General features: G+C 33.3%; 3 protein-coding genes across 4 annotated transcripts; 2 read left to right on the forward strand and 1 right to left on the reverse strand.

Annotated features, from left to right (window-relative positions):
- Positions 1-329: 329 nt before the first annotated feature.
- Positions 330-2,761, reverse strand: LOC126677066 (uncharacterized). The gene is made up of 3 exons (XM_050371508.2): positions 2,585-2,761; positions 1,254-2,175; positions 330-878 (listed from the first exon to the last, which is right to left on the reverse strand). Exons 2-3 carry the CDS (start codon positions 2,172-2,174, stop codon positions 561-563), a joined length of 1,239 nt encoding a protein of 412 aa, XP_050227465.1. The 5' UTR covers position 2,175; positions 2,585-2,761; the 3' UTR covers positions 330-560.
- A 561-nt stretch (positions 2,762-3,322) lies between these two features.
- On the forward strand, positions 3,323-6,192 carry LOC126677070 (mediator of RNA polymerase II transcription subunit 7a-like). The gene is made up of 5 exons (XM_050371513.2): positions 3,323-3,515; positions 3,591-3,660; positions 4,215-4,381; positions 4,467-4,540; positions 5,878-6,192. The coding sequence occupies exons 1-5, from the start codon at positions 3,381-3,383 to the stop codon at positions 5,936-5,938; spliced, it is 507 nt and encodes a 168-aa protein (XP_050227470.1). The 5' UTR covers positions 3,323-3,380; the 3' UTR covers positions 5,939-6,192.
- A 1,348-nt stretch (positions 6,193-7,540) lies between these two features.
- Positions 7,541-19,445, forward strand: LOC126676749 (uncharacterized). 2 transcript variants are annotated; one of them, XM_050371021.2, is made up of 15 exons: positions 7,547-7,941; positions 8,360-8,494; positions 8,711-8,790; positions 8,883-8,966; positions 10,367-10,454; positions 10,560-10,720; positions 10,887-12,888; positions 14,369-14,679; positions 14,879-15,191; positions 15,282-15,437; positions 15,576-15,717; positions 16,883-16,959; positions 17,049-17,188; positions 17,408-17,516; positions 18,696-19,445. In XM_050371021.2, the coding sequence occupies exons 1-15, from the start codon at positions 7,774-7,776 to the stop codon at positions 18,891-18,893; spliced, it is 4,164 nt and encodes a 1,387-aa protein (XP_050226978.1). In that variant the 5' UTR covers positions 7,547-7,773; the 3' UTR covers positions 18,894-19,445. The 2 variants fall into 2 exon arrangements, with proteins under 2 accessions (XP_050226979.1, XP_050226978.1); XM_050371022.2 differs by lacking the exons at positions 15,576-15,717; positions 16,883-16,959; positions 17,049-17,188; positions 17,408-17,516; positions 18,696-19,445 and having other exon boundaries at positions 7,541-7,941; positions 14,879-15,183; positions 15,282-15,432.
- Positions 19,446-24,499: the final 5,054 nt, after the last annotated feature.

A 24,499-nucleotide genomic window follows, 5' to 3' on the forward strand; every position in this document is an offset into this window, starting at 1 on the left:
AGGAGCTTTAAGAATTCAAACTCGAGTTAATTTCAACGAGCCAAATTTTGAATAGCTTGAGCAAGATAATCTTGCTTATACTCATATCAACACTTATATGTTCAACAGCACTGCGTTTGGAGAGAAAAACATTCAGAGTAGTTAGTAAATTAACAATAATACACACAGCAGCAACATTTATCAGTAAGACATCAATTTCATAAAATTGTGTAAGCAAATATTGTCATACAAGAATGTAGTATAACAAACGTATAAAGGAAAGAACAAAAAGAAAGCTCTTAAGCTATGCAGCACGAAATTGGAAGTGCGGGAAACGGAAAATGCCGAAATGAGAAACAACAAAATATATTTTTTATTAGAAAAAGTTATAAAAACAGGGTTCTGGAGTTTCAAAAGCATTTCATAGCGAGACGCCGTAAAAAATTTCAGTATAACATTGTATATAAAGAACAAAACTGTTCGGAGAAGCTGGTGTCCGAGCACTTGAGAGAAGTTGCATTGTGAATTTCCAGCAGAATCTGTCATTAACAACCGAGGTCTGTTAGGAGGGCAGAAGGGATTTATGTTGAAACTTCAGACTTCTTTTCTTCCAAATCATGAGCTATCAAATTTGAAATCTCTCTGGAATTTTCACTGATCGCTTCTGTCAAGTTGGTTGAATTTTCTATACTGTCATTTCTAACCTCAGATGATTCTCTAATAAGTTTATTTTCAGCCTTGTCGGATTTATCTGTAATGTTGTTTGCAGCCTCTACTGAATTTTCACTAGCGTTTTTCGTAGGATTTACTTCTAGTGGTCCAAGCTTCGCGTCAAGATCCCTTACTCTAAGTGTTAGAGATCTCGCATCTTTAGTTGCTTCTAGCTGACCAGAAGACGACTGTCATGGAAAAATAAAATCTTTACAACTCTAGTTTGGTATTGGAAGCATACTCAAATAAACAGTGTAGACAGTGCATAATAATTAGATGATCCTATAAATAAATGGATTCCGACAGAAAGATAACTGCGATGACAGATTTTAAAACTCTTCGACTTTCTCATTCCAGCTCTTAAAGATGCAGAACAAAACCGCACATACAAACACACACAAAATGCTGAAATGTTTTAAAGAAAGAAATAGCAGACCTCAATAGCTAATATCTTCATGTTTAAAAATCTAAGAATTTTGCTAAAGTTAATAGTATTAATTTTGCTATCACGCAATTCTAAAGATAATAAAACTGAAAACATACATGATAAATCCATTACTTACCAGCACTATCTGATCTACCCGTTGTTTCAAATCCTCCTCAGACGCTCCCTTGTGGATATTTTTAAGTGCATATACCAAGTGCAATTGAAGGTCATCCAAACAATGTTGCTGTATCATATATCGCGGGATCGTAGATTGACAACCCACAGCATAGAACGGACAGTTCACAAGCTTCATTGGACAAACTGTTATGCAGTGCCTGTCCATTTCCCGCCTCATGATGTTATCTGAGCACTTCTGTTCACATGGGATTATTTTGAAAGGACAACTTGTACCATGATTCTCCTTATGGCTTGCACAAAAGATAGCTGTACACCCGTCATTTGTGCAGTTCATAGACCGGAATTCACAGTTGTTAACATGGTCGGCTAGCTCTGCAGCAGAGTTAAACTTCTTGTCACAGTGAAACAAGTTCTTAAAGTCAACATTCTTTACCAAAATCTGGGCAACTACTTCTCTCCTATCTACCAACCAAAACCCATTTAATTCCATTTCCTGTGCAAAATCATCTATATTGTCTTCTCTCTTTTCACTCATTACCCATCCTGAAACCCGACTAAAGAGATTCCTTTTTAAACTCGCAAAGTCATCAACAAAATCAGCAATGATATCATAAGGGTGGTCAGATACCTCAGTATTCGAACTATCTTCCAAGATAACAGATTCAGCAACAAAACTTTCACTCCGTTGTGTCAGATAATCAATCATTTCTTTTCTCAGATTAACGGCCACTGAAGCTGGAGTACTAAATATACCAACACCAGTTGTGTTGTCCACACAAGCTGATGCTAGTCCAGGCAAGAATACTTGAGCTACTTTATGAACAATTTCTGTATCATATTGGTCACAATGATATTCGAGACATCCCTCTTTTCCGTCTTCAATTTTCTCTTTTTCCGGAACAAGTTCTACATTTTCCATACTGCAAAACACACACCTATTGTAAGTTTACAAATGCATACATAAATCAGATACATGTGAATGTTTATTTTAACTCGAAAACAGGACTTTTAATTGTTCATTCCCTTATGAAAAATTTCAGCTATGGGATTGAAAATGAACAAGATAATTTATTTACATAAAAAAAAAAATCAACCAAATCAAACCTTCTCTAAAAATGCTGATACATTTCCAACTTATGCTAAAAAGCTCTGACATTTTCAGAGACATGAAAAAAGAATTATAATTCAGATCCACCAACAAATAACACTAATCCAGTCATCTAATTACTCAAAAAATTCGATCAAATCATACAAATCATATATTTTGATGCATTGCATTAATAATTCTCTTAAATTATACTTTACATTAAGAAAGGCTGAAATTTTTACCTGGTAAATTAAGTGATTGAAGGATCTGAATTATGAACAGCGACAAAGCAACAGAATTGAGAGAAAATTCACTGATCAATCAAAAAGAGAGACGAGAGAGGGAAATTAACAGGGGTTGTTTTCCCATTGCTTTGATTCGGTATCCAGTTTTGTTAATGTTTTTGTTTTATTTCTCTATTTGTCAACTGCTCTTAACTGTATTTGTTTAATAAATACAAGTTATTTGCATATTAAATTTTGATATTTTATTTTTAAAGCAAATTTATTTTACTTTTTAAAATATTACATAGCATAACTTTTTTTTAAAATTTTGGCATTATTAAAGTGACGAGTGGGATTTTCTGTCAATCGGGAAATATTGTATGTCGATTTAACAAACCAATGCCTTGAGCCACGTCCTTCTAAATTTTAATTAAAATTTTATGGGTGTAGCATATTTCCATTTTCTGGCACCGTTTTATGTGAATGATACCCTTTTTTATACATTTTATAATTTTATATTTGTGAAAAAATAATTATCGACTATACAATGTCAATATCTTCAATGTAACGTTTTATAAAATGAGACTACGTTACTATAAAAATGAAACGTTAAAATTTAATATGCAAATGATTCAACAAACACTGGGTGCAAATCGTTTAAAAATGCTGCCGTTTTGATGTTTTTTTTTTCGGACAAGTTCAGGAACACCAATAATCTATGAACGACAACGTTTAATATAGTCGTTTTATCTTAATTTATAGATCAAAATACAGTTGAAGAAGGCGAAGTAGAGAGAAACAGCAGCAAATATTAATGGCGACGGCAGCATATCCACCACCGCCACCGTATTACAGACTATACAAAGATTACATAGAAAACCCTAAATCAGCTCCGGAGCCTCCTCCTCCGATTCAAGGTACCTACAACTGTTTTGGTGCCAATTACGCTGTAAGCTCATTCTTCCTCTCTCAATTTCCCCCTAATTTCTCAGCAATTAACTGACGTATTTTTCAATCGTTTTAGACCGAATACGTGCTCCCTAGCTTGGAAGAGCAAGGAGTTCGTCAACTCTACTCTAAAAGCCCCAATGTCGGTACGTTTTCTATGTGTATTTAACTTGATTCTTGTGTTAATTTCTTTTTACGGAGTTATAAGTTGCATATGGTTGGAATTTGGGGAGCTGAATTTAGGGGTGAGCATTCGGTCGGTACCGTCGAAACCGAACCGACAACCCCTTAACTGAATTAACTGCTCGACCGAATAGTCAAAACCAAATCGACCGAATAAGAAATTTTAACCGAAAACCAAAAATGCAAACTGACCAAATAGTAAAGGAAAAAAAATCATAACCAAACCGACCGAATAGGTCGGGAAATTCGGTCGGTTCGGTTAAAACCGACGATAATATGAGAAAAAAATTTAAATAAAATTCACATTTTCTGTTAATTCCATCGGTTCGGTTAATTTAGATAATTCAAATTTCAAATCAAACCAATAACCGAAATCCGAAATCTGAATTTTTTTTATATCTAAACCAAACCGACCAAACAGACCGAAAGTCATCGGTTCGGTCAGTTAATTTGGCCGGCCGGTATTTTGGCTCACCTCTAGAGCTGATGTTTCATAAATGGTGTTAATTTTGTGTAGATTTCAAGAAGGAACTGAGGTCACTTAATAGAGAATTGCAACTGCACATTTTGGAGCTGTCAGATGTACTTGTTGAGAGACCATCACAATATGCTAGGAGAGTTGAAGATATATCCCTCATTTTTAAGAACTTGCATCATCTTCTTAATTCATTACGCCCTCATCAGGTGAAGTAGTTTGTGAATTTTAGTGCCGTTGTTTCGCTCTTGCTTTTACAATATAAGTCGTTGTAATGTTGTGTTTTCTCTCTAGGCTAGAGCCACATTGATTCATATTCTAGAGCTTCAAATCCAACGCCGTAAACAAGCGATTGAGGATATTAAGAGGTATGTTTTTTAATAACCCTATACAGCTATTGGTCTGTGTGGATGAAGTGGTCCTCTTTACTCCTTGGCTGGTTAAGCGGTTTGTGTAGAGCAAGTGTTTGAGAGCTCTTATTATATTAAAATTTTCCTGCAATTTTGTGGAGAAAAATTATTTGCTTGTTTGATTTCATGAGTAATTCTATGTTTATCATGATGATTCTAGCTGTGTTTTCCAGCTTTATAAAAATTGCATTGAAATCAAAGCCTGAACATATAAGACAGTACAACCATCATTTATAGCTTTTATCTTGTCTTCTGGCTTGGCTTGGTCTGATAAAAATTCTTCAACCAGGGCATACTGTTCCAAGTTAATTGGTCTGAACACCTCCATCAGTGCCTTGTTAGTAGTCCATTACGCCTTGAAATACATTATTAGAAAACAGGTGTAGTTACTTTTCAGTTAATAGTAGTTTATATATGTTAAATTTACTGATCAGGCTTAAAGGCAGTCTTGACTGGCTTCTCCATGCCATGCGGATAGTCTTGAAATGTTTCCAATGCCATTAGGCCAACCAAGGAACAACAGCTCTACTGTGACTTCTTTTGACAAAATTATCTCTAGAGTGTATTTGATTATGTCACAATCACCTTTTAGAGGTTCGATCTCTCCATGTTCTCACATGGGTCACAAGAAGACATATTTGTTACTTAGCCTGGTATTCGAAAACTAGTAAGTCCTGTTTAAGTTGGGACACAACTGCTGAGTAGATAGCTAAGTTTTCCTTAATTTCTTTCCATCCTAGAGCAGTAGCATCATGGTCTCAGTGAGAACCTCACTTATGCACTCCACATATTCAAGTGGAGCATTAATCATCACAAGTAAATTGAGGCAGTCTGCTTGCATGATTCTGATTGCCTGTCAGGGAATAACAATTTATGAGATTGAAAAGATTACTGCAATGATTAGTTAAGGAGTTGTTCTCCTTTTTTATTTATGGCGCGTTTGGTTCAAATGAATTCTACAAAATATTCATCTGTAAATGAATATAGCTGTGTTTAGTTTGCTTAAAAATTCATTTAGTAACTCCAATTTTAAAATTTTATAGAATTGGTCAATATTTACGTCAAATGAATAGATTCATTTGCAAATGAAATGAATTATAGAGCAAAATTGAACCAAACAAAGGCTTACTGTCAATCGGATCTTATTGTAAAGATGTCATGGAGGGTGGTGTTATCATCTGACGAATGCTTATGCAGTTTTGCTGTATTTATTATTCTCTTTGGCAGATATTCTAATTTAATTTTGCTGCCATAGTTACGGGCTATTCTGAATGTTTCTTTCTTGACTGGCTTAGGAGGAGGGAAGAAGCACAAAAACTTCTGAAGGAGGCTCTCGGTACTCTAGATGGACAGTAGTGCATGATATTTCTAGGCCCGGAAAAGGCTTTTTGCTAGTTCGTTGCTGTAGTTTGGATACCATCGGCATTCGAGAATAGATTACCGTACCAGGTGACATGTCCAGAGGGTTCATATACTTGTATACTGTCAGTTCATTACTGCTGTGTAACTTTTTTGTGATATGGAATTTCACTTCTGATAGATCTTATCTTAAGAAAATTCTTCTTTACAGGGCATTCCTTATTTAGAATTCCTTGTGCCACTTTTTGTTATTCATGTGGTGCTGTAACTATCATTTCCCTTATTAAGGTCATTAACTGAGATTTAAAATACTTAAAGTGCTCAAGTGGAACAGGATAAACCTTAGGGTCACAACTGTACCTTTGCCCTTTCCCATGCTTATCAATATCATCAATCGATATCTACAGTCAGGACAATAATATGCTACTCAGGATGCGCATTGAACCGAACTAACCATAAAACCGGATTGAATCTAACTGAAAATCATCGGTTCGTTTTGTATATTATAGATATAGATATAGATTTTATAAAAGTTTGGTTCAGTTTGATTTTTAATTTTATAAAACTATAAACTTGAAAAAATCAAACTATGAGAATATGTCATTATTTTTTAAAACGAACTTTTAAAAATTAGTTTCTTATGTATTTAAATTTTAAAATATTTAATAAATTGTAATTTGATTTAGATTTAATTTTTAAATCTAAATTTTATTGTATTTTAATTTTTTATTTATTTTTTATAAAAAAGAACAAATACTCTTATAATTTGGTAAAATCAAAAACCAAATCGAAATTTATCCTTAAAATTCAGTTTGGGTTGTAATATTTTTAAAACTCAACATGTTATGATAGATTTACTTCAGATCTGAATCAAAAAAAATGTTTGGAGTATGGACACCCGAGTTGCAATGCTCATTCCTCTTTGGCTATCTTTATTTCATGGAATATGTTCGGAATAGAAACCTATTCCATATAAAATAGTTATTCCTTTATTTAGTTCATAGAATAATTATTTTGTAATTTTGTGGAATAGGTATTTCTATCGAAAAATAAAGATTAGCTATTAAATTTCTTATAGAATAGTTATTCGATTCCACATACAATCAAATTATCTCCCCGTCAAAGCAAATTAACCTGAAAGAATGACTCCAAGAAACTCTTTTTTAAAATTTAAATTTTTTTAAAAGAAGAGATGTAAATTTATTTAATGAGAAAACTAAAAGGTGGACATGCATATATGTTTTTTTTAATTTCAGTTATTTATATAATTAAATTAAAATTTTAAGTTCGATTTATTTATTAAAAATAAAAATAGCAACACTTTAATAAATTATTTATTTACTAATTAATTAATAAAAGAAAATAAAATGAAAATATTAATATTATTTAATTATTTTATTAGTTTCAACTATTTATTCAATTAAGTCACTATTTTATAATTATTTATTATCAATAAAAAATCAAATAGATAAAATTTATAAATATTAATTATTTAAAATAAATTATACATCTTGCATCACACAGCAAGCCTAAACTAAAGTGAAACTAGCAACCTACTATGCTATCCATACTTACTTGAAATGTTATTATTATAAAAAAACAAAAAAACAAAATCTAATTATCTAAAGCAGAACCCAAACAAAACAGCTCAACTATCATGTGTGCACCCACACCACATGGATCATGATGAAGCAGCAGCAACTGCATAACCACCTGCACAATTCATCATTTCCATTCCCAGAATTTCTTTTCTTCTTTTCTCGAGAAACAATCACTCCCTACAAACCCTAACTTCAAATTAATTCACCAGATTACATTTTCTTTCCGAAATAATGGCAGTTTCAGAAGAGGAATGCTCAAATGCAAAATCTCGATCATCATCTGCTTCATCGAACAGAGCTCACTACTTAGCCAAGTGTGTTCTTAGAGGTAGTGTTATTTTACAGGTCGTGTACGGTAATTTTCGCGCTATTTCCTCAAACGACATCGTGTTCGGCAAGGTCATTTCTCTATCTCTTTTTCTTTATAATAATTGAATTTTAGTTGCCTTTTTTGTTTTCTTGGCTATGAAATTGCATTAACTTCACGTGTTTAGCTTGTATTATAGTTATTCTTATCAACAGAAAAAATTCAATTCAAATTGTATTCTTGAATGCTATTATCATGTTTTTTTTTACTGAACAAGTCATTATTAGCTTATGGAAGATTGTGAGTTGTTTCAGGTGTTCGGATTTTTAATTGAACTCTAGGGCTATGATTTTGAACTCTTTATTCGAGTTGTATTTTTAATAATATGTTATCGAAACTAAATGTGATTCTATAGAATTTTAATTGAAAGTGTTCTGATGTTGTTATTATTATCATCTTGTTATTATAAATGTTATTGTCTTGAACTTAAGAGTCCCGACATATATGCAGGAAACATCCATAGAGTTAGTAATTATCGGGGAAGATGGAATTGTACAGTCTATTTGTGAGCATCCTGTATTTGGCACAATTAAAGATATTGCTGTCATACCTTGGAACGACAAGTTCTATGCACGAAGCCCACAGGTTGGCTATTAAATTCTTGTGTTATACTTGTATTAGTTATATGACAGTGGCTTGCATTGTTCATTTTTGGATAATCTGAGGAATTATATATTGAATGATGCAGCATTTCACGGAATGATATGTTTTACCATATGAAGATTCATCTACTTGATTGCGTGTTTTTTGCATGGCAAAGATTTTATGTGGTTCTGAACATGTTATTTTCTTCTTCTGTAGATGCATGGAAAAGACCTTTTAGCTGTTACTTCTGATTCGGGGAAGCTTTCTTTTCTCTTTTTTTGCAACGAAATGCACAGGTTTTTCTTTTATGTATGTGAATTTGTTAGTTCTCTTAATAGGAGGGCTTTGTTCGCTTTGGCATTGACACTTTCCTCTTTTTTGTTGAAAGGTTCTTTCCTTTAACACAAGTGCAACTTTCCAATCCTGGAAACTCAATATATCAACTAGGAAGTCGACTGGCTGTTGCTTCCAGGTAATATATTTTCCTTTTGAGGAAGATTGAGGTAAATTTTTCATATTCAGGTATTTGTTTATTTGGCTTTTATTATTTTGCTTGTTCAATCTGATGAGCCATATACTGTAGTAGGGTTTCCCTTTGACTTTTTTAAATGCCTGCCCTTCTCTTCGAAACTATCTGGATCATTTTCCAATGTCCAAAGATCTTGTGCTTCTCTTTTTTTAGTGTAGCATAGGTAATAGTATTTTTGGCAAGAACCTAAATGAGCTGAGAAGTTGTTTGTTTTGCAATATAAGATACCATAAAGTTGTGCAGCTATACATGCATGCCTCTAGTTACTGGAGAACTTATGATTCTTCTATTAAGCAGAAACTATGAAAGTAAAATTGGTTTAGGGTTCGGTTAATTCCAGCTCAGCAAGTTTGTTAAGCCCAGAACTTAGATTAGTGATGTATAGGAGCAGGGACTAAACCCTTATGACTGCTGACTTTGCGTCTAAATATGAAAAAGTGAAGGGGTGTATTTAACATCAGCTTTTCTTAGTATTAGTGCTGCAAAAGTAGCAGCATCTTGATTTTGTTGCTTGCAGGAAGTTTCCTCAACATTATTTCTAAAACTATCCTTATTCAGTGTAAATTAAAAGAAGGTGATAACTTAGCTTTTGAAAAAACAAAGGAAATTGTGATGGAAAATGATTATTGTAGTCAGGCAGGCCCATATGGTTTAAAGTATAAATTATAAAGTATAAACTACTAGTGGTACCTTTACTAATAATGAGGTGATATGGGCTCTTTTTGTGTGGGTTATGTTAAATTTTATAGCTGTAATTAAGAGCAAAAAGTTTAGTGCTGATGGATTTCCCGAAAGGTCGCAATTGACGATGAAAAGCTCACTTTTGAGTCTTTGGTGTTTTTTTGTAGATTTCAATCACCAACAATTCCAATATAAAATGCTAACATTTAAATTTGTTTGGTTACCAAATGCCTTAAAGCAGCAAATTCTGTACCATTACCAACCTGCCGAACCAAAAGAGCTTAGACCTCACTCTCTTTAACAAGTTTTTGATGCTGACTTTAAGGAATGTAGATCATTGATAGCCTTTATCGCATCTTATCTGCCCTAATTTCCTGGCTGATTGAATGGACTGTTCACGAGAGGGGAGAAAGACTGATACAAAAATTGATTTTGGACTATCAAAGTGATCCTGTTTTGAACAATCATGCTCTTAAGAAATAAACGATATCTGGATACACCCATGTTCTAGGGATTAGCATGAATGCTACACTCGGTCATGTTGATGTTTGCATGACAGAGTGAATCTGTTTCTCTGGGTGAAAGATTTGTTTTAGAGGATATACAAATTTGCATTTGTAGCTTCTGTTTATTTTCATGACCACTTTGTTTTCTACTTGCAGTGGATGCTTTGTTGCTACCAGTGCATATGTGGACCGATTGGCTTTATTTTCCCTATCTGTATCTGGGGGCAGTGACATCATTAATGAGGTTAATATCTCTCTTTCTCTCAGTCTGCGTATACTTAGTTTTCACTCTCTTCATGCTAGAATCTCACATGGGTTAGGTTGAATTTCCCCCTTCTGCAAAATTCAGCAAATTTTTTATCCTTCTCATAATGAGGATCATACAAGTTTCACCCGAAGTAACCAGACGCCTAGTATATGTGGTACCATATGGAGCATGTGCTTTATTTCAAGGGAATCAAGTCAATCAAGTAAGGAGCATAATCCTGTACTAGCCATTATTGTAAATAGGTATGATAATCGAATGTGCAAACCACTATTTGGGAACTTGCATTCTGATGTTATTCTTTGTCATGTCAATTGACGAGTAGGAAGCAACTCTTCCTCATGTGCAACACTTCATTGCTCTTATAGTGTTAACTTGAACATAAAATAATAATGTTTTGGTATACTGCAGGAGGGATGAACAGCTAAACATGCTATATATGTTGGAATGGAATACTAGAGAGCATACTATAAATGTTAATTCTCCACCTTTTGAAGCTGGACCAGCTGCACACAATATTATTGAAGTTCCTCATTCTAATGGCTTTGCACTTCTGTTTAGGGTTGGCGAAGTTCTATTAATGGATCTTAGAGACGATCGCAACCCCTGTTCTGTCTGTCGCACTCCCTTAACCGTCTTGCCTGCCGTAATGGATGAACAAAATTTTTTTGACGAGTCATGTCGAGTTCAAGATGCTGACGATGACAGTTTGTTTAATGTTGCTGCATGTGCTTTACTGCAGCTTCAGGATTATGATCCCATGTGTATAGATAGTGAAGATGGTAATATAAAATCTACCTCCAAGTATGTGTGCTCTTGGAGTTGGGATCCCGAATATGATAAAACTCCAAAAATGATTTTTTGTGTAGATAGTGGGGAGTTTTTCATGTTTGAAATTTTCTTTGATTCAGAAGAACCCACTGTAAATCTTTCTGGTTGTCTGTACAAAGGTCTACCATGTAAATCGCTTTTGTGGGTTAAAGGTGGTTTTATGGCTGCTCTTGTAGAGATGGGTGATGGGATTGTTTTGAAAGTTGAAAATGATAGGCTATTGTATGCAAGCTCGATACAAAGCATTGCACCAATCTTGGACATGTCTGTTGTTGATTACCATGACGAGAAACGTGACCAAATGTTTGGCTGTTGTGGAGTGGCCCCTGAAGGGTCATTAAGGATTATTAGGAGTGGCATTAATGTTGAAAATTTATTGAGGACGGCGCCTATCTATCATGGTGTTAGTGGTGTTTGGACACTTAGAATGAAAGCAACTGATTTGTATCATTCTTTTGTTGTTTTATCTTTTGTTGAAGAGACCAGAGTGCTATCAGTGGGAGTTAGCTTTACTGATGTGACGGATTCAGTTGGCTTCCTTCCCAATGTCTGTACTTTGGCTTGTGGACTTGTAGGTGATGGTTTGCTTGTCCAAATTCACCAAACTGCTGTTAGCCTTTGTTTACCCACCAAGGTTGCCCATGTTGAAGGTATACCTCTGTCTTCTCCAGGTTGCACATCTTGGTTTCCTAAGAATACGAGTGTCAGTTTGGGGGCTGTTGGAAATAATTTGATTGTTGTTTCTACTTCTAATCCATGTTTTCTATATGTTCTTGGGGTCAGATCGCTATCAACTTATCATTATGAGATATACGAATTGCAACATTTGAAATTGCTGAACGAATTATCCTGCATTTCGATACCCCAAAAACATTTTGAGCCAAGACGACCAAGTTCTAGCAATATCGTGGATGAGAACTGTGCATTGACATTTCCAGTTGGAGTTGACATTGGTAGTACATTTGTTATCGGTACACATAGGCCTTCAGTGGAAGTTGTGTGTTTAATGCCTGATAAAGGCCTGAGAGTTATTGCTCGTGGGACAATATCTTTAATAAATACTCTAGGAACTGCTATCAGTGGCTGCATCCCTCAAGATGTAAGGCTTGTACTAGTTGACCGGCTGTACATACTTTCTGGTTTGAGGAATGGCATGCTGCTTCGGTTTGAGTGGCCTTCTCCCTCTTCAGTTTCATCATTGGAACTATCCCATTATGGATATCCAATTGATTCATTAATGTTTAATGCTAGTAGTCCTTTATCAATTATGCCTGCAGGGTTTTCTGAATCACAAACATGTTCTGTTGACTTAATTGGCAATAAAATGGATGACCTTCCTGTTAATCTACAATTGATTGCAACCCGTCGTATTGGCATTACTCCTGTTTTTCTTGTTCCTCTGTCTGATTCGCTTGACGCAGACATGATTGCCCTCAGTGATAGACCATGGTTATTGCAAACTGCAAGGCACGGGCTCTCTTATACTTCAATATCATTTCAGCCTTCAACTCATTCTACTCCTATATGTTCAGCGGAATGTCCGAAAGGACTTCTATTTGTTGCAGACAACAGTCTACATTTGGTAAGAACTTTTCCTGTCTATTATTTGCTTCTTTTGCTCCCTTTTGAAAAGAATACTTGTTTTTTCAGATGTTTAAGGCTATGGTTCATATAGGGAGTAGATTTAGCAGTTGTTGCTCAAGAAAAGATTACTCCGCTATCTTGACTGTTTTATCAGTGTTTTCTATGCTATATGATTGACTCGTGGCAAACATACAGGATAATGGGTTGTTAGTGACTTTCTGTTATTAATTTTATGTAGAACTTTAAGGGGAGAGAAGTTATTTTCTTGTTTACCTTTTTTAATTAAAAAGTAACTTGTTTGTTAGGAGTGTGTATATTTTTACTTTCACCCTTTTACACATCGTTAATTTTTTTTAGTAATTGGGAAACAAAGAATGTTGTTTTTACAGTGAATGTTTATCCCATGCATTGGTTGTGCCATGTCATATTTACAACAAGCCAATGAGCATTTGCGATAAGAAATCTTTTAATTATTACTTAATTTTTATATTATTAATTTTTCCACATGGCTAACACATTATCGGTTTGTTGCACACATGACATGGCGCAGCGGTTGCGTGCAATAATTTTTCTTTTACCGTTACTAATTTCTATTTCTTCTTTTCATATTATCTCTTCATTTCGCTTTCCTAGTTCCTCTCCTTTTTCTCCCCCATAAATGTATTGTTTTACCTTTTTCTCATTTAAAAATAAATTGTTTTGAGAAATAAAAAACCCTCATGAAATAAGAAATACTTGTTAGTTTTTCTGTAGATGAAAACTTAAAAAAAGAATACTAACCTGTTTGTTTAAGAGCTTATATTTTCTTTCTTCTAAAAGGAAAATGGAGAGCTTTCTACCATCAGTATTGGTGAGGCCCTTTTGAGTTTTGACCTACTTATAGGTCCTCAAAAGGCACACATAGGCACCCATAGGCACCCATACTGTCTCTTTGTTTTAGCAAAAAATATTTTTATTTTACAAAGGCTACTTAAGTTCACAGAGAATTGTTAAAACGGTTACATAAGTTCACAAGGTAGCATAATTTCATTTTCTTTGTTTACCTCTTTTGTCATGCATTTGGAATTCTTTTTCCAATTCTGTTCATTTGGATATTTCTAACTCATTGAACAGGCTAGGGAACCATGTTAGAATTTCTGAACTAATGTCTTACAATATGTACAATTATTGTAGGACATGGGTCATTTTTATTTTAGTATCAGAGCTTAAACATGTAAAAACAATTTTTTTCTATCTTCAGTTCATCACATAGTTTAATCTATCACCAGATTTAATCTATATGCACGTGCTATTCTAGTTTCTGGAAAAAAGGTTGTTTTCTTCTCCTTTTCATCAAGAGATTATTTGAACTGGTCTTTTTTGGGCTTTTCATTTTTTTTTCTTTCTCAAACCTATGTTGTCTAAATTGAGTTAGTTGATGGCATTATTTTTAAATGTATTGGAATGTGCATTATGAACTTTGATTACCTGATCTTCAGGTTGAAATGGTGCATAGCATGAGGCTCAATGTTCAGAAGTTTCATCTTGAGGGTACTCCGCGAAAGATCCTATACCATAGTGATAGTAGGATGTTACTTGTGATGAGAACTGAACTAAGTAATGACACATGTTCTTCTGACGTATGCTGTGTTGATCCCCTCAGTGGTTTGGTATTATCATCTTTTAAACTTGAAAATAGAGAAACAGGAAAATCAATGGGGTTGGTGAGGGTGGGAACTGAACAGGTTCTGGTGGTTGGAACTAGTCTGTCTTCTGGTCCAGCTATAATGCCCAGTGGTGAAGCTGAAAGGTTTACCATATGCTTACTTTACCTTTTATACAATTTAACAATGCATGCTACGGTTCATTTCATTCACCATATTTTTGCTTGTTAATAGTTTAATTCTGAAAAGTTTGTAAGGATTTAAAAGTCAATGTGGTTGAAGTTGGCATATTTTCTCCCAATTATATGAAACAATGATTAATTAACTACATTATTTTTTCAACAGTACCAAGGGCCGCCTTATAGTGCTTTGCCTTGAACATTTGCAAAACTCAGATAGTGGCTCAATGACATTCTGCTCGAAGGCAGGGTCATCCACTCAACGAACTTCACCTTTTCGCGAAGTTGTTGGCAGCACTGCTGAACAGCTATCAAGCAGTAGTCTTTGCAGTAGTCCAGACGATAGCTATGATGGAGTCAAACTTGAAGAAACTGAAGTGTGGCAGTTACGATTGGCTTGTGCAACCAAATGGTCTGGAATGGCATTAACAATATGTCCCTACCTTGATCGTTACTTTTTGGCTTCTGCTGGTAGTTCTGTAAGTTGTAAAGTTTTCTTATACTTTTCAGATGCAATGACAAACTATATGTGGCTGTTGCTGATGAGTTGGTTAACCTTTTTCTCCCAGTTTTATGTATGTGGCTTTCCAAATGATAATCCCCAAAGAGTGAGAAAGTTTGCTGTAGCAAGGACGCGCTTTACCATAGTTTCATTGACCACATATTTCACTAGAATTGCTGTTGGTGATTGCCGTGATGGCATCCTTTTTTATACTTATCATGAGGTGTGTCAATAACATTTTATGCTCGTTATTCCAGGTTATATTTGAGCTTATTCTTTCTTAGCCTACTGATCCTTACCCCTTCCTGATTTTGCATGGAAGTTTATGGTTTAACATTACCTTTTGTTACCGTTGCTTTAGGATACTAGAAAACTGGAGCAAGTTTATTGTGACCCATCACAGAGATTAGTTGCTGATTGTATCCTTCTAGATGTTGATACGGCAGTGGTTTCAGATCGCAAGGGAAGCATCGCTGTCTTGTCATGTCCGGATGATTCAGAACGTAAGTTTTGTTTATTAACTTTGTTTTGAAGTTTTTAGTAATGATTTACATGTTTATGTACCCTTTTAGTCACTAACCAATTTAAAATCTACTTGATTTCTGTCCCCTCTGATTGAATATTGATACACATCTTTGGGAATTTGATGGACCATTGCTATCAACAGAGCACAAACACGTGCGTGGTGTTGTTATTGCGTTCATAATTTAAATTTCATAATAAAATAATGATCAATAATCATATCTTTCATATGCAGCACATAGGATAGTTCCCTGCTAAATGCATACAGTGACAACTCATAATCCATGTGGCCTGAAAGGAGAATTACGGTCCTTCTGCACAGATTTTCAAGTTGAGATTTTGAATTTTTATTTTGGTTTTTTGAAAATTCTCACAATTCTTTGAAAACTTATTTTGGAAGAATCTGGGTTTAGCAGGTTCTGTAAATATCTAGAAAAAAACAAAAAATACAAAAGGTGATTTGGGAAAGCTGTCAAAGGGGGTTTAAGTATGTCAACAACTTGTATATGTTTGTAGTTTGAAAAACCCTACCTAAAATTTTATTTGGAGGTTGATGAATCCTACCTAAAATTTGATGTCTGGCAGCCGGAACAAAAATGTTGCTCCGTTCGTCTCAAAACCATTGATTCGCTTTCCTTTTGTGGGTGTTTCGAATGATGAGACTTTTTCCTCTTAAACTATATTTGATCTATAAGTTTCTTATTTACCCTTATCTAAGATGATTTGAGTGGTCTATTAATGAATTGGGATCATCTATATCTGGTGGAGTGCTTATTAACAAATGGGGGGAATCAGGACAAATAAAATAAATGTTTCCATTATTGTTATTTTAACTAATCTTTTTAAATCTGTGAATTTAGAATTAGGCCTATAGTTTTGGGTCAGAGGAGTAATTGTTTGGGGATGATTTGGTAGGATATGAAAGGCTATGCATGGCATTTAGTTGATAGAAACATGAAGCATGGATGGGACTTGGAATTCCTCAATTTGTCAATAACGTAAATGATAAGAATAATGAGAACACTAGACCATCGGAAAAAGAATGACATAGTGTTTCACTTCAGTTCTTTGCCTCTTAAATTCCGAGTTTCGTGCTATAAGTGAGGTATAAAAGTGTGGATTTTCTAATTTGTCTCTTTGTTCCAGGTAATGCAAGTCCAGAGTGCAATTTGACATTGACTTGTGCATATTACATGGGTGAGATAGCTATGAGCATTAGGAAGGTACTTCTTCTTTCTCCCTAGTTATTCAAAGTATTTATGTTTAAAGCATTATTGAGATAGCTATTATTAGCCAGTTTAATTTCTTGCAGGGGTCATTTTCATATAAAATTCCTGCTGATGATGTGTTGATGGGATATGATGTTGTCACCACCAATGCTTATTCTTCAAACAACACAGTTATGGCCAGTACAATTTTGGGAAGCTTATTAATTTTCATTCCTTTGACAAGGTATTATTTAGTCATTTGTTTCTTTTCTAAATCTAAAAACAACGGAGGCTTAGTCTCTGACTGGTTGTCTTTGAATTTTTGTCACCCAATGAAGGTCTGATGATGGTTTTTGTAAATTTCTCTTATGACTTTGTCAGCTGTGGGCTGGCCTCCAGTCACTGAACAGCTACTTGTTATGCTTTTATAGTGTTTTTATTTTGAGTTATCTTTCCTTTATAGGGAAGAGCATGAACTTCTAGAAGCTGTGCAAGCTAGACTTGTGATTCATCCTTTGACAGCTCCTATTTTAGGAAATGACCACAGTGAGTTCCGCGGCCGTCAAAATCCGGTATGGAAAGTGCCTTTATTTCTTTTAATGACATTGTCCTTGATCGGATCTGTAATTTTGTGTCAAACAAGAAATTTAATATCTTATAAATTCTGGTGCTTTTGATATGTTTGTTTCAGCATGTATTTTAATAACTGATTACCGAACTAGCAATTAATTAAGCTCAGATTTTCTCAGAACCTTTTTGACCAAGTAATGAACTTTCCTGTTATTAATGCTGTCTGGAAACTACTGACATGATGGTTTATTTTTAGTTGAACTTGAATCCATAAATCTAGGAACCATTTTGCTATTTCTTTTTGACTAGTCATCAAGCTATGAAGAGCTAGCATGCTCTGAGGAGGGGGGGACATTTGCTGGAAAGGTGCACTTGGTCAGCTTGTTTTTGTTAAGTGTCAGACACCAAGTTACATCACACAAAAATTTAAGAAGGAAAAATATTAGCATGTAAGACAGGCATAGGGCAGCAGCCAAATGATATCATGGCAAGCTCGTGCATTGTACCAAGTCTACCTCCCCAGTCCAGTCACAAGCAGACAATCCATCTTGTGGCTTGTGCTAGGAATTTGCCTTTTATGTGGTCTGGATAAATGTTTCTTGCATACATCTTTATGTCTTTGATGTTGCTTAACATATATTAGATATCATGGTTTGATTTTTCGAGCATGACCAGGGCTCATACTTTTGTTATTTTGTCTTTATATTGGTCTGTCATCCATGCATCATAACTAAGAATATTTTTTATTTGATGATTGTTATGATCTGATGTGTTTTTGATTCTGAAATTCAACGATGAATAAAATCCCTATCATTTAATAGAGAAAATATTTAAATTTTTCATATCATTGTTGGTCATCGTGATCATATTATATGCAATAATGCATATTTGGGTCTATGCACTTTTAATTTTGTTGACATAGGGTACTGCATTTTTAATTTAATTAAAATTGGATCCTTTTGTCACGGAAGATACTAATTCTGTTTATCCATACTGAAACATATCCAGTTTAATCATTAAATTACCGTTTTAAACAAATGATATAGTATATGTGATATCAATATCAGGAATCATCAGTAATGACTTTTGATAGCAGTATAGCTCCCACCGTTTTATGTAGACATTCCCTCTTTTTAATTATTGTGTCTTTTTTTTCTTTTTTTTTATGCTTTTGTTGACAGGTTGGAGCGCCTAAGATACTTGATGGTGACATGCTGTCTCAGTTCTTGGAGCTAACAAGCCTACAACAAGAGGCAATATTGTCGGCACCTCTTAGCAAACAAAATGCTGCTAAAATGGGTTTAAAATCACCGCCTTTGCCTATCCCAGTTAATCAGGTTGTACAACTCCTCGAGCGAGTTCATTATGCTCTCAATTAGAAACACCTGCATCAATGAGATTCAAATTCAAAGTTAAGGCACCAGTCTCGCCAACTTTTTTCCGTTAGATGGACCGAATGGGAATTCAAAATTAAGGCACCACAGTCTCACCAACATCTTGCCCACAGATGAACAATAAAGGAATTCAAAATTAAGGCATCAACACCAGTTGCAAGGGGTATGTATTTCAGTTACCCCTTGACACTTTTGCTGTGAAGTACTAATATGCACACCTAGCCGCAAGATGCTAGCTGTTATCGTTGCGAAGTTGATAGATAAAGACACGAGGCTGAGAAGTTACCGAAACATAAGAGCTTTTATCAAACAGGTTTGGTGCCTTTGTTTCCTCTGCATTGTAGCTGAAAGGGCTTTTTTGCTTCACCAAGATAACAGGTCTACTGTATTCATAGCCTAAATGCTAATTCGGTAATATTTTTTGTCCATTTAATAAGTAATATTTAGAAAAGCACCCTTCAATGTACATTTTTAAGCATAAATTGTCACTAGCAGTATGCTATAGTTTTATGGCTTAATCCACCACGTGTTCCTGCACTTTACTCTTTTTGCACTTGAGGTCCCTACACTAAAATACTTCATCATTAAATCCTTGCATTTTTACTATCATCTCGAGATTCCTCTATTAAGGCGAGTGTTGATGCCGTTAACACATTTTAAATTTCTTTAGATTCCTGCACTTTCAATTTTTTTTTTTGATTTTAAGTCCTTGCACTTTTAAATATAGAGATTGTATATAAATATGTATTAATTTTTAGTTTAATCAAATTAAAATTAAGTATAAAATATTAAAATTTATATTTTTATAAATTTTTTTAAAGGCTATAAATTTAACATACGTAAATAATAAAATCAAAATTTGTATCTTTTAATTATTTTATTGGATATTTAAATTGTTCTTACTAAATGTTTAAATTATTATTGTTCAGCTTTAAATAAAATAATATAATTTATTTATTTTTTGGTTAGTATCACCATATAGCACAACTTTTCGCGTTTTGTTTTCTCGATTTAAGCACAGATTCAAAAGTGTCTCATCCATTGGTACAACCTTTCCAAACTTTTTATTATATAGCCCGATATGCATTTTATGTCTTTTTTTAATAAAATGATGTCGCTTTTGATCGTACGGACGACCAAAACGACGTCGTTTCAAACGTATATGCCACATAATATGTAATATACTAAAATTTTGAATTATTAAGTTAAGTTGCATGTCATAATTTGAACAATCGGAATTATAAGAAATGATATTCATATTCAAATGGAGAATTAAATTTTTTTAGGGAAGCTCATTAATATATGGGAATTATAAGAAATTATTTTGAAAATTTTTGAATAAATATAATAAAATAACAATTCTGGTACGATGAACATCCAAAATTTATATTTTTTTATTCCGACATCAGAATTTGACGATCCTTATGTAAAATCGAGGCTATTGACGTCCTCTTTAATTTTATGATTTTTATTTCATAAAATCTGATTGTGAAATAGTGTAGAATTTTAAGAAACATTTCAGCTCAAATATAACCGCTCAGTTCGTCATGATTTGGGTAACCCGGACTATGAAAAATATTATTTGAATTCAAAGTGAAAATTTAAATACCAGGAGGAGCTTATTAAAATATTTGGATCACAAGGAATTCATTAGAGAATTTTTAGACGAGTAAGTAATATTTTTATGGAATATAAGCTTAAAAACCGCTAAAATAATTGAAATAAATTATTTTAAAAGTTTCGGAATATTAATTCTGAGTTTAATATTCATAAAATAATATTTAAGATTTATTGGAAAAGTTAAATATTCGAAAGTGGTAAAAGTGTATTTAGATGCCAAAATTTTTGAGTTTTATAAAAATGCTCCTAAACTATGAGGACCTAAATGAATTTTTGTCCTAAAATATCTTGATATATCCTTATATTTTTTTTCTACGGTCACTTTGTTGAACAAAAATTTCCTACAACCATTGACATGGCACTTGTTGATTGGCCTTTTTCAATACATTTAATATACTTACATAGTTACACTTTTAGTTCCTATATTTTTATAAGTTTGGCTACTAAAAACTTTTATTAATTTTTTTTTTAAAATAATATATTATTTTAGATAAACATATATTTAATCCATTTTTATTTTTTAAAATGATGATAAGTTACACTTAAATGATTTTAAATAATTGTTATAATAGTAAGTTGAAATTGAAATTATATTATTATTAATATATGAGTTAATTTTTATTAATATAATTTTTCGTTCATGCTAAAATATTAATAAAAATTGTAATTTTAGGAGTATTATTTGGAAAAATAAAAAAAATAAAATTACTCTAAATAATTAAAATATAACTTCTAACAAAATATAGGAACTAAAGTTATAACTTTATAGATATATTAAATATATTTAAAAAGCCAATCAATGAGTGACATGTTAATGGTTGTAGGAAATTTTTATTCCACTTTGTTTTTAGTCTATTTGGGGATAAGCTTCATCGTCGAGAGGGAAACAGCCCGGATCACCAGCTAAGGCCCTTAAATGACCGCTCAGTGATAAAGGAGGTAGGGGTGCAGAGACAGCCAGGAGGTTTGTCTAGAAGCAGTCACCCTTGAAAGAGTGCGTAATAGCTCAGATCGAGCGCTCTTGCAAGTAAAATTTGCTTAGTAAAAGACAAAGTAATGGTAGAAACACCTTATCTTTATATCTTCCATTTTATTTTCAAACTTCATCTTCTCCATCCTCTGTAGTCGCACTCCCCATTTAACCCCTAGGTAACTGTTTTACTTTGTTTTTTTAATTTCTTTAATAAAAACATTTATTAATCATGGATTATCATTAGTCTAGTGTTTAATTGATGATCAAACTTGTTTATAATGGTGTTTTGGAATGATTTAATTTCTGAAAATATTGGTGCGATGCGATCAAAGGTTAAGGTAAGAATTTTTTACTTTGTTTTGATATTAGTAAAGATTAATTAGAACTTATGGGTAATTAATTATTACATGTTTGATTTGTGAAAAATAAAGTTGTTAATGATGTTTGTGGGAGAAATGAAATTTTTGGTTAGCTAAAAGCTTGAACTTTTGATGGAAAATTATATTTTTTGTTGTTTAAAAAACGTTAAACACTGCAAATGCATTATAGATATACTAAAAATGATAGAAATACATCAAAATAACATAGATATATCGAAAAGCACCAAAAATACACTATAAATACACCAAAAATACGTTATAACGTAAATATATTATAAAATCACTACATATACACCATAAACCAATTTGTTCTTTATAAAATTATTATCAATAAATAAATAAACAAATTTATGAATAAGAGAAAGACAAAATAATTATATGAATAATAGAATAATTTTATAAACAAAAAAATTATAAATCTACAATAATTTATTTACAAAATATTTAAATCATCATAAAAACCAAAAAAATTACACAAATCAAAAAACGATGTCGAAAAATCCATAGCGCGAACGGAAGAGATGAACGGACTAGCACGAACGGAAGAGACGAACGAAAAAACGATCGGAAACGACGGAAAATCCATCGAAAGTAGACGAACGGAAAAAATGAATGGAAAAGCAACCGTAAGAGACAAACTGAATATTAAACGAAAAAGAAGGAAGAAATGAAACGATAATTTTGAGAGAGAAAAAAGAGTGGCTGTGTAAAAATTTAACCTAAAATGAGATAAGACTTCTATATATAATGGATATTTTTATAAATAAATTAGTAAAAAAGGTAGCGATGGAGATTAAGGAAAGATGGCAAAAAATGGTGTAAATAAATTTCAAAAATAAGATATTTTGTAAATAATCCCTAAATATTATTCATGTCAAATTTTAGCTGAGAGATAAGATTAGTTAGATTAATTTAATACCATATATATGAATATTATAATTTAAGGATAAATTATTATTAAGAGTATTTTTTATCAAAATTAAATTTATACTTAATTTGGTAATTTTTTAATTATTGAACAATGTAATTAAATTGATTAATCCGATACAATAAATTAAATGAATAGATTTTTAGATAATTATTCATGATATACATGAAAAAAATAAAACTATAACCATTATCAAAATCTAAAATCTCAATTTGATCAATTCTGAATTCAAAATCAAGAATGTAAGAAACTATAACCATTCTTTCAGAGTCAACAATTTTTTTTCTTCAGCCGGAGCAATATCAGCAAGGTTGTCATTAGATTTCAAACTAATAAATTTTTCATAACAACTACACATTATCAAAGTATTATAGGGCTATGGACATGCTTCGGAGACCACAGGCAAGCTCTTCGACGAATGCTAGTGATGATGGAATCTGGAAGAAGGTTTGGAGCTGCAATGTGCCACCAAAGGTAAAACACTTCCTGTGGAAAATCTTCCATAATGTGTTGCCGTGTAATGTGAATCTGGTTCGGAGGAAGGTGCCGATCACGACCGTTTGTCCCAGGTGTAATGTTGCGGATGAGACCGTTCTCCATTGTTTGAAAGACTGTGAGGTGGTTCGTGGGTTATGGCTTATCTCCCCAATTAATCTGCGTGTAGACAGATTTAGTTGTAATTCTGCTGTTGAGTGTCTGAGAATCATGTTCACTTCGCTGAAGCCGGAAGATTTGCAGATCTTTGTGTTGAGTCTATGGCTTGTGTGGGTTGATAGAAACAATTTGGTGTTTGGTAATAATCGGGCTCCTCCCATGCAGCAGTTTAAGGGTATCCAGAGTATGATGTTCACCAATGCAGGTCAGAATCAAAGCAATGATTTGAGTTCTAACCCGCCGGAGAAAGCCTGGGTCCCTCCTCCTACTCATGTTCTTAAGGTGAATTCAGATGCAGCTGTTTCAGTAGAGCGAAAGCTTTCGGTGGCCAGCGCAGTGTGTAGAGATTCGACGGGAGCAGTGTTGAGATGGGATTTTTGATGGATTAGTGCCTACGAAAATTATAAAATTCCATTCTTGTGCCTGTAAAAAAATTAATTCCAATTTAGTGCCTGGGTCCACTCAATCCGCGGTCTAAAATCGCGGATTGAGTGGCAATCCGCGATCTAGAATTGCGGATTGCCCTTAATTACTAATTAGGGGCAATCCGCAATTCATGAATGCGGATTGCTCAAATTATGGTCAATATTGCTATTTGATGCTTAATTTAAACCAATTACTTATTTATTCCTTCTTGTTTTTGTCTCCATTATCAATAGAAAATATGGTCAATGATCACCTCAATCCTTCATTTTTTTAACTTATACAATATTTCTTTTAAATTTTTCTTTTAACTTAACGTTTAAATACTCGATTAAACTCGATTATTTACGTATTATTTAAGTGTAAAATTAATATATAGGTGTCCTAGGAAGTAGGTCGTAATTGTAGAAATTTAAAATTTAAATTTAGGAATAAAATTTTAATAATCGGTTTTGAACGGAACAAATGAAATTTAGAAGGTAAATATATCAAAATTAATATATCAATGTACATCTCTAAATGTAGAGTCAAAAATTTCGGATAAAACCTCGAAATTAAAATGTCGAAATTTAAAAGTTTTGACGTAATATGAAAGTATATAAGTTTATATATA

This window comes from Mercurialis annua, linkage group LG4, assembly GCF_937616625.2.
Source record: "Mercurialis annua linkage group LG4, ddMerAnnu1.2, whole genome shotgun sequence".
Classification (NCBI taxonomy): Eukaryota; Viridiplantae; Streptophyta; class Magnoliopsida; order Malpighiales; family Euphorbiaceae; genus Mercurialis; species Mercurialis annua.

Bases quoted from the DNA above. Each gene is read 5' to 3' on its own strand.
- LOC126676749 (XM_050371021.2), top strand. From the start codon at position 7,774: ATGGCAGTTTCAGAAGAGGAATGCTCAAATGCAAAATCTCGATCATCA. The intron at 10,721-10,886 runs GTATGATAATCG...GGTATACTGCAG, and splicing joins CTAGCCATTATTGTAAATAG to GAGGGATGAACAGCTAAACA. The intron at 16,960-17,048 runs GTACTTCTTCTT...AATTTCTTGCAG, and splicing joins TAGCTATGAGCATTAGGAAG to GGGTCATTTTCATATAAAAT.
- LOC126677070 (XM_050371513.2), top strand. From the start codon at position 3,381: ATGGCGACGGCAGCATATCCACCACCGCCACCGTATTACAGACTATAC. The intron at 4,382-4,466 runs GTGAAGTAGTTT...TTTTCTCTCTAG, and splicing joins ATTCATTACGCCCTCATCAG to GCTAGAGCCACATTGATTCA. The intron at 4,541-5,877 runs GTATGTTTTTTA...TGACTGGCTTAG, and splicing joins GCGATTGAGGATATTAAGAG to GAGGAGGGAAGAAGCACAAA.
- LOC126677066 (XM_050371508.2), bottom strand. From the start codon at position 2,174: ATGGAAAATGTAGAACTTGTTCCGGAAAAAGAGAAAATTGAAGACGGA. The intron at 879-1,253 runs GTAAGTAATGGA...TTTCCATGACAG, and splicing joins GGGTAGATCAGATAGTGCTG to TCGTCTTCTGGTCAGCTAGA.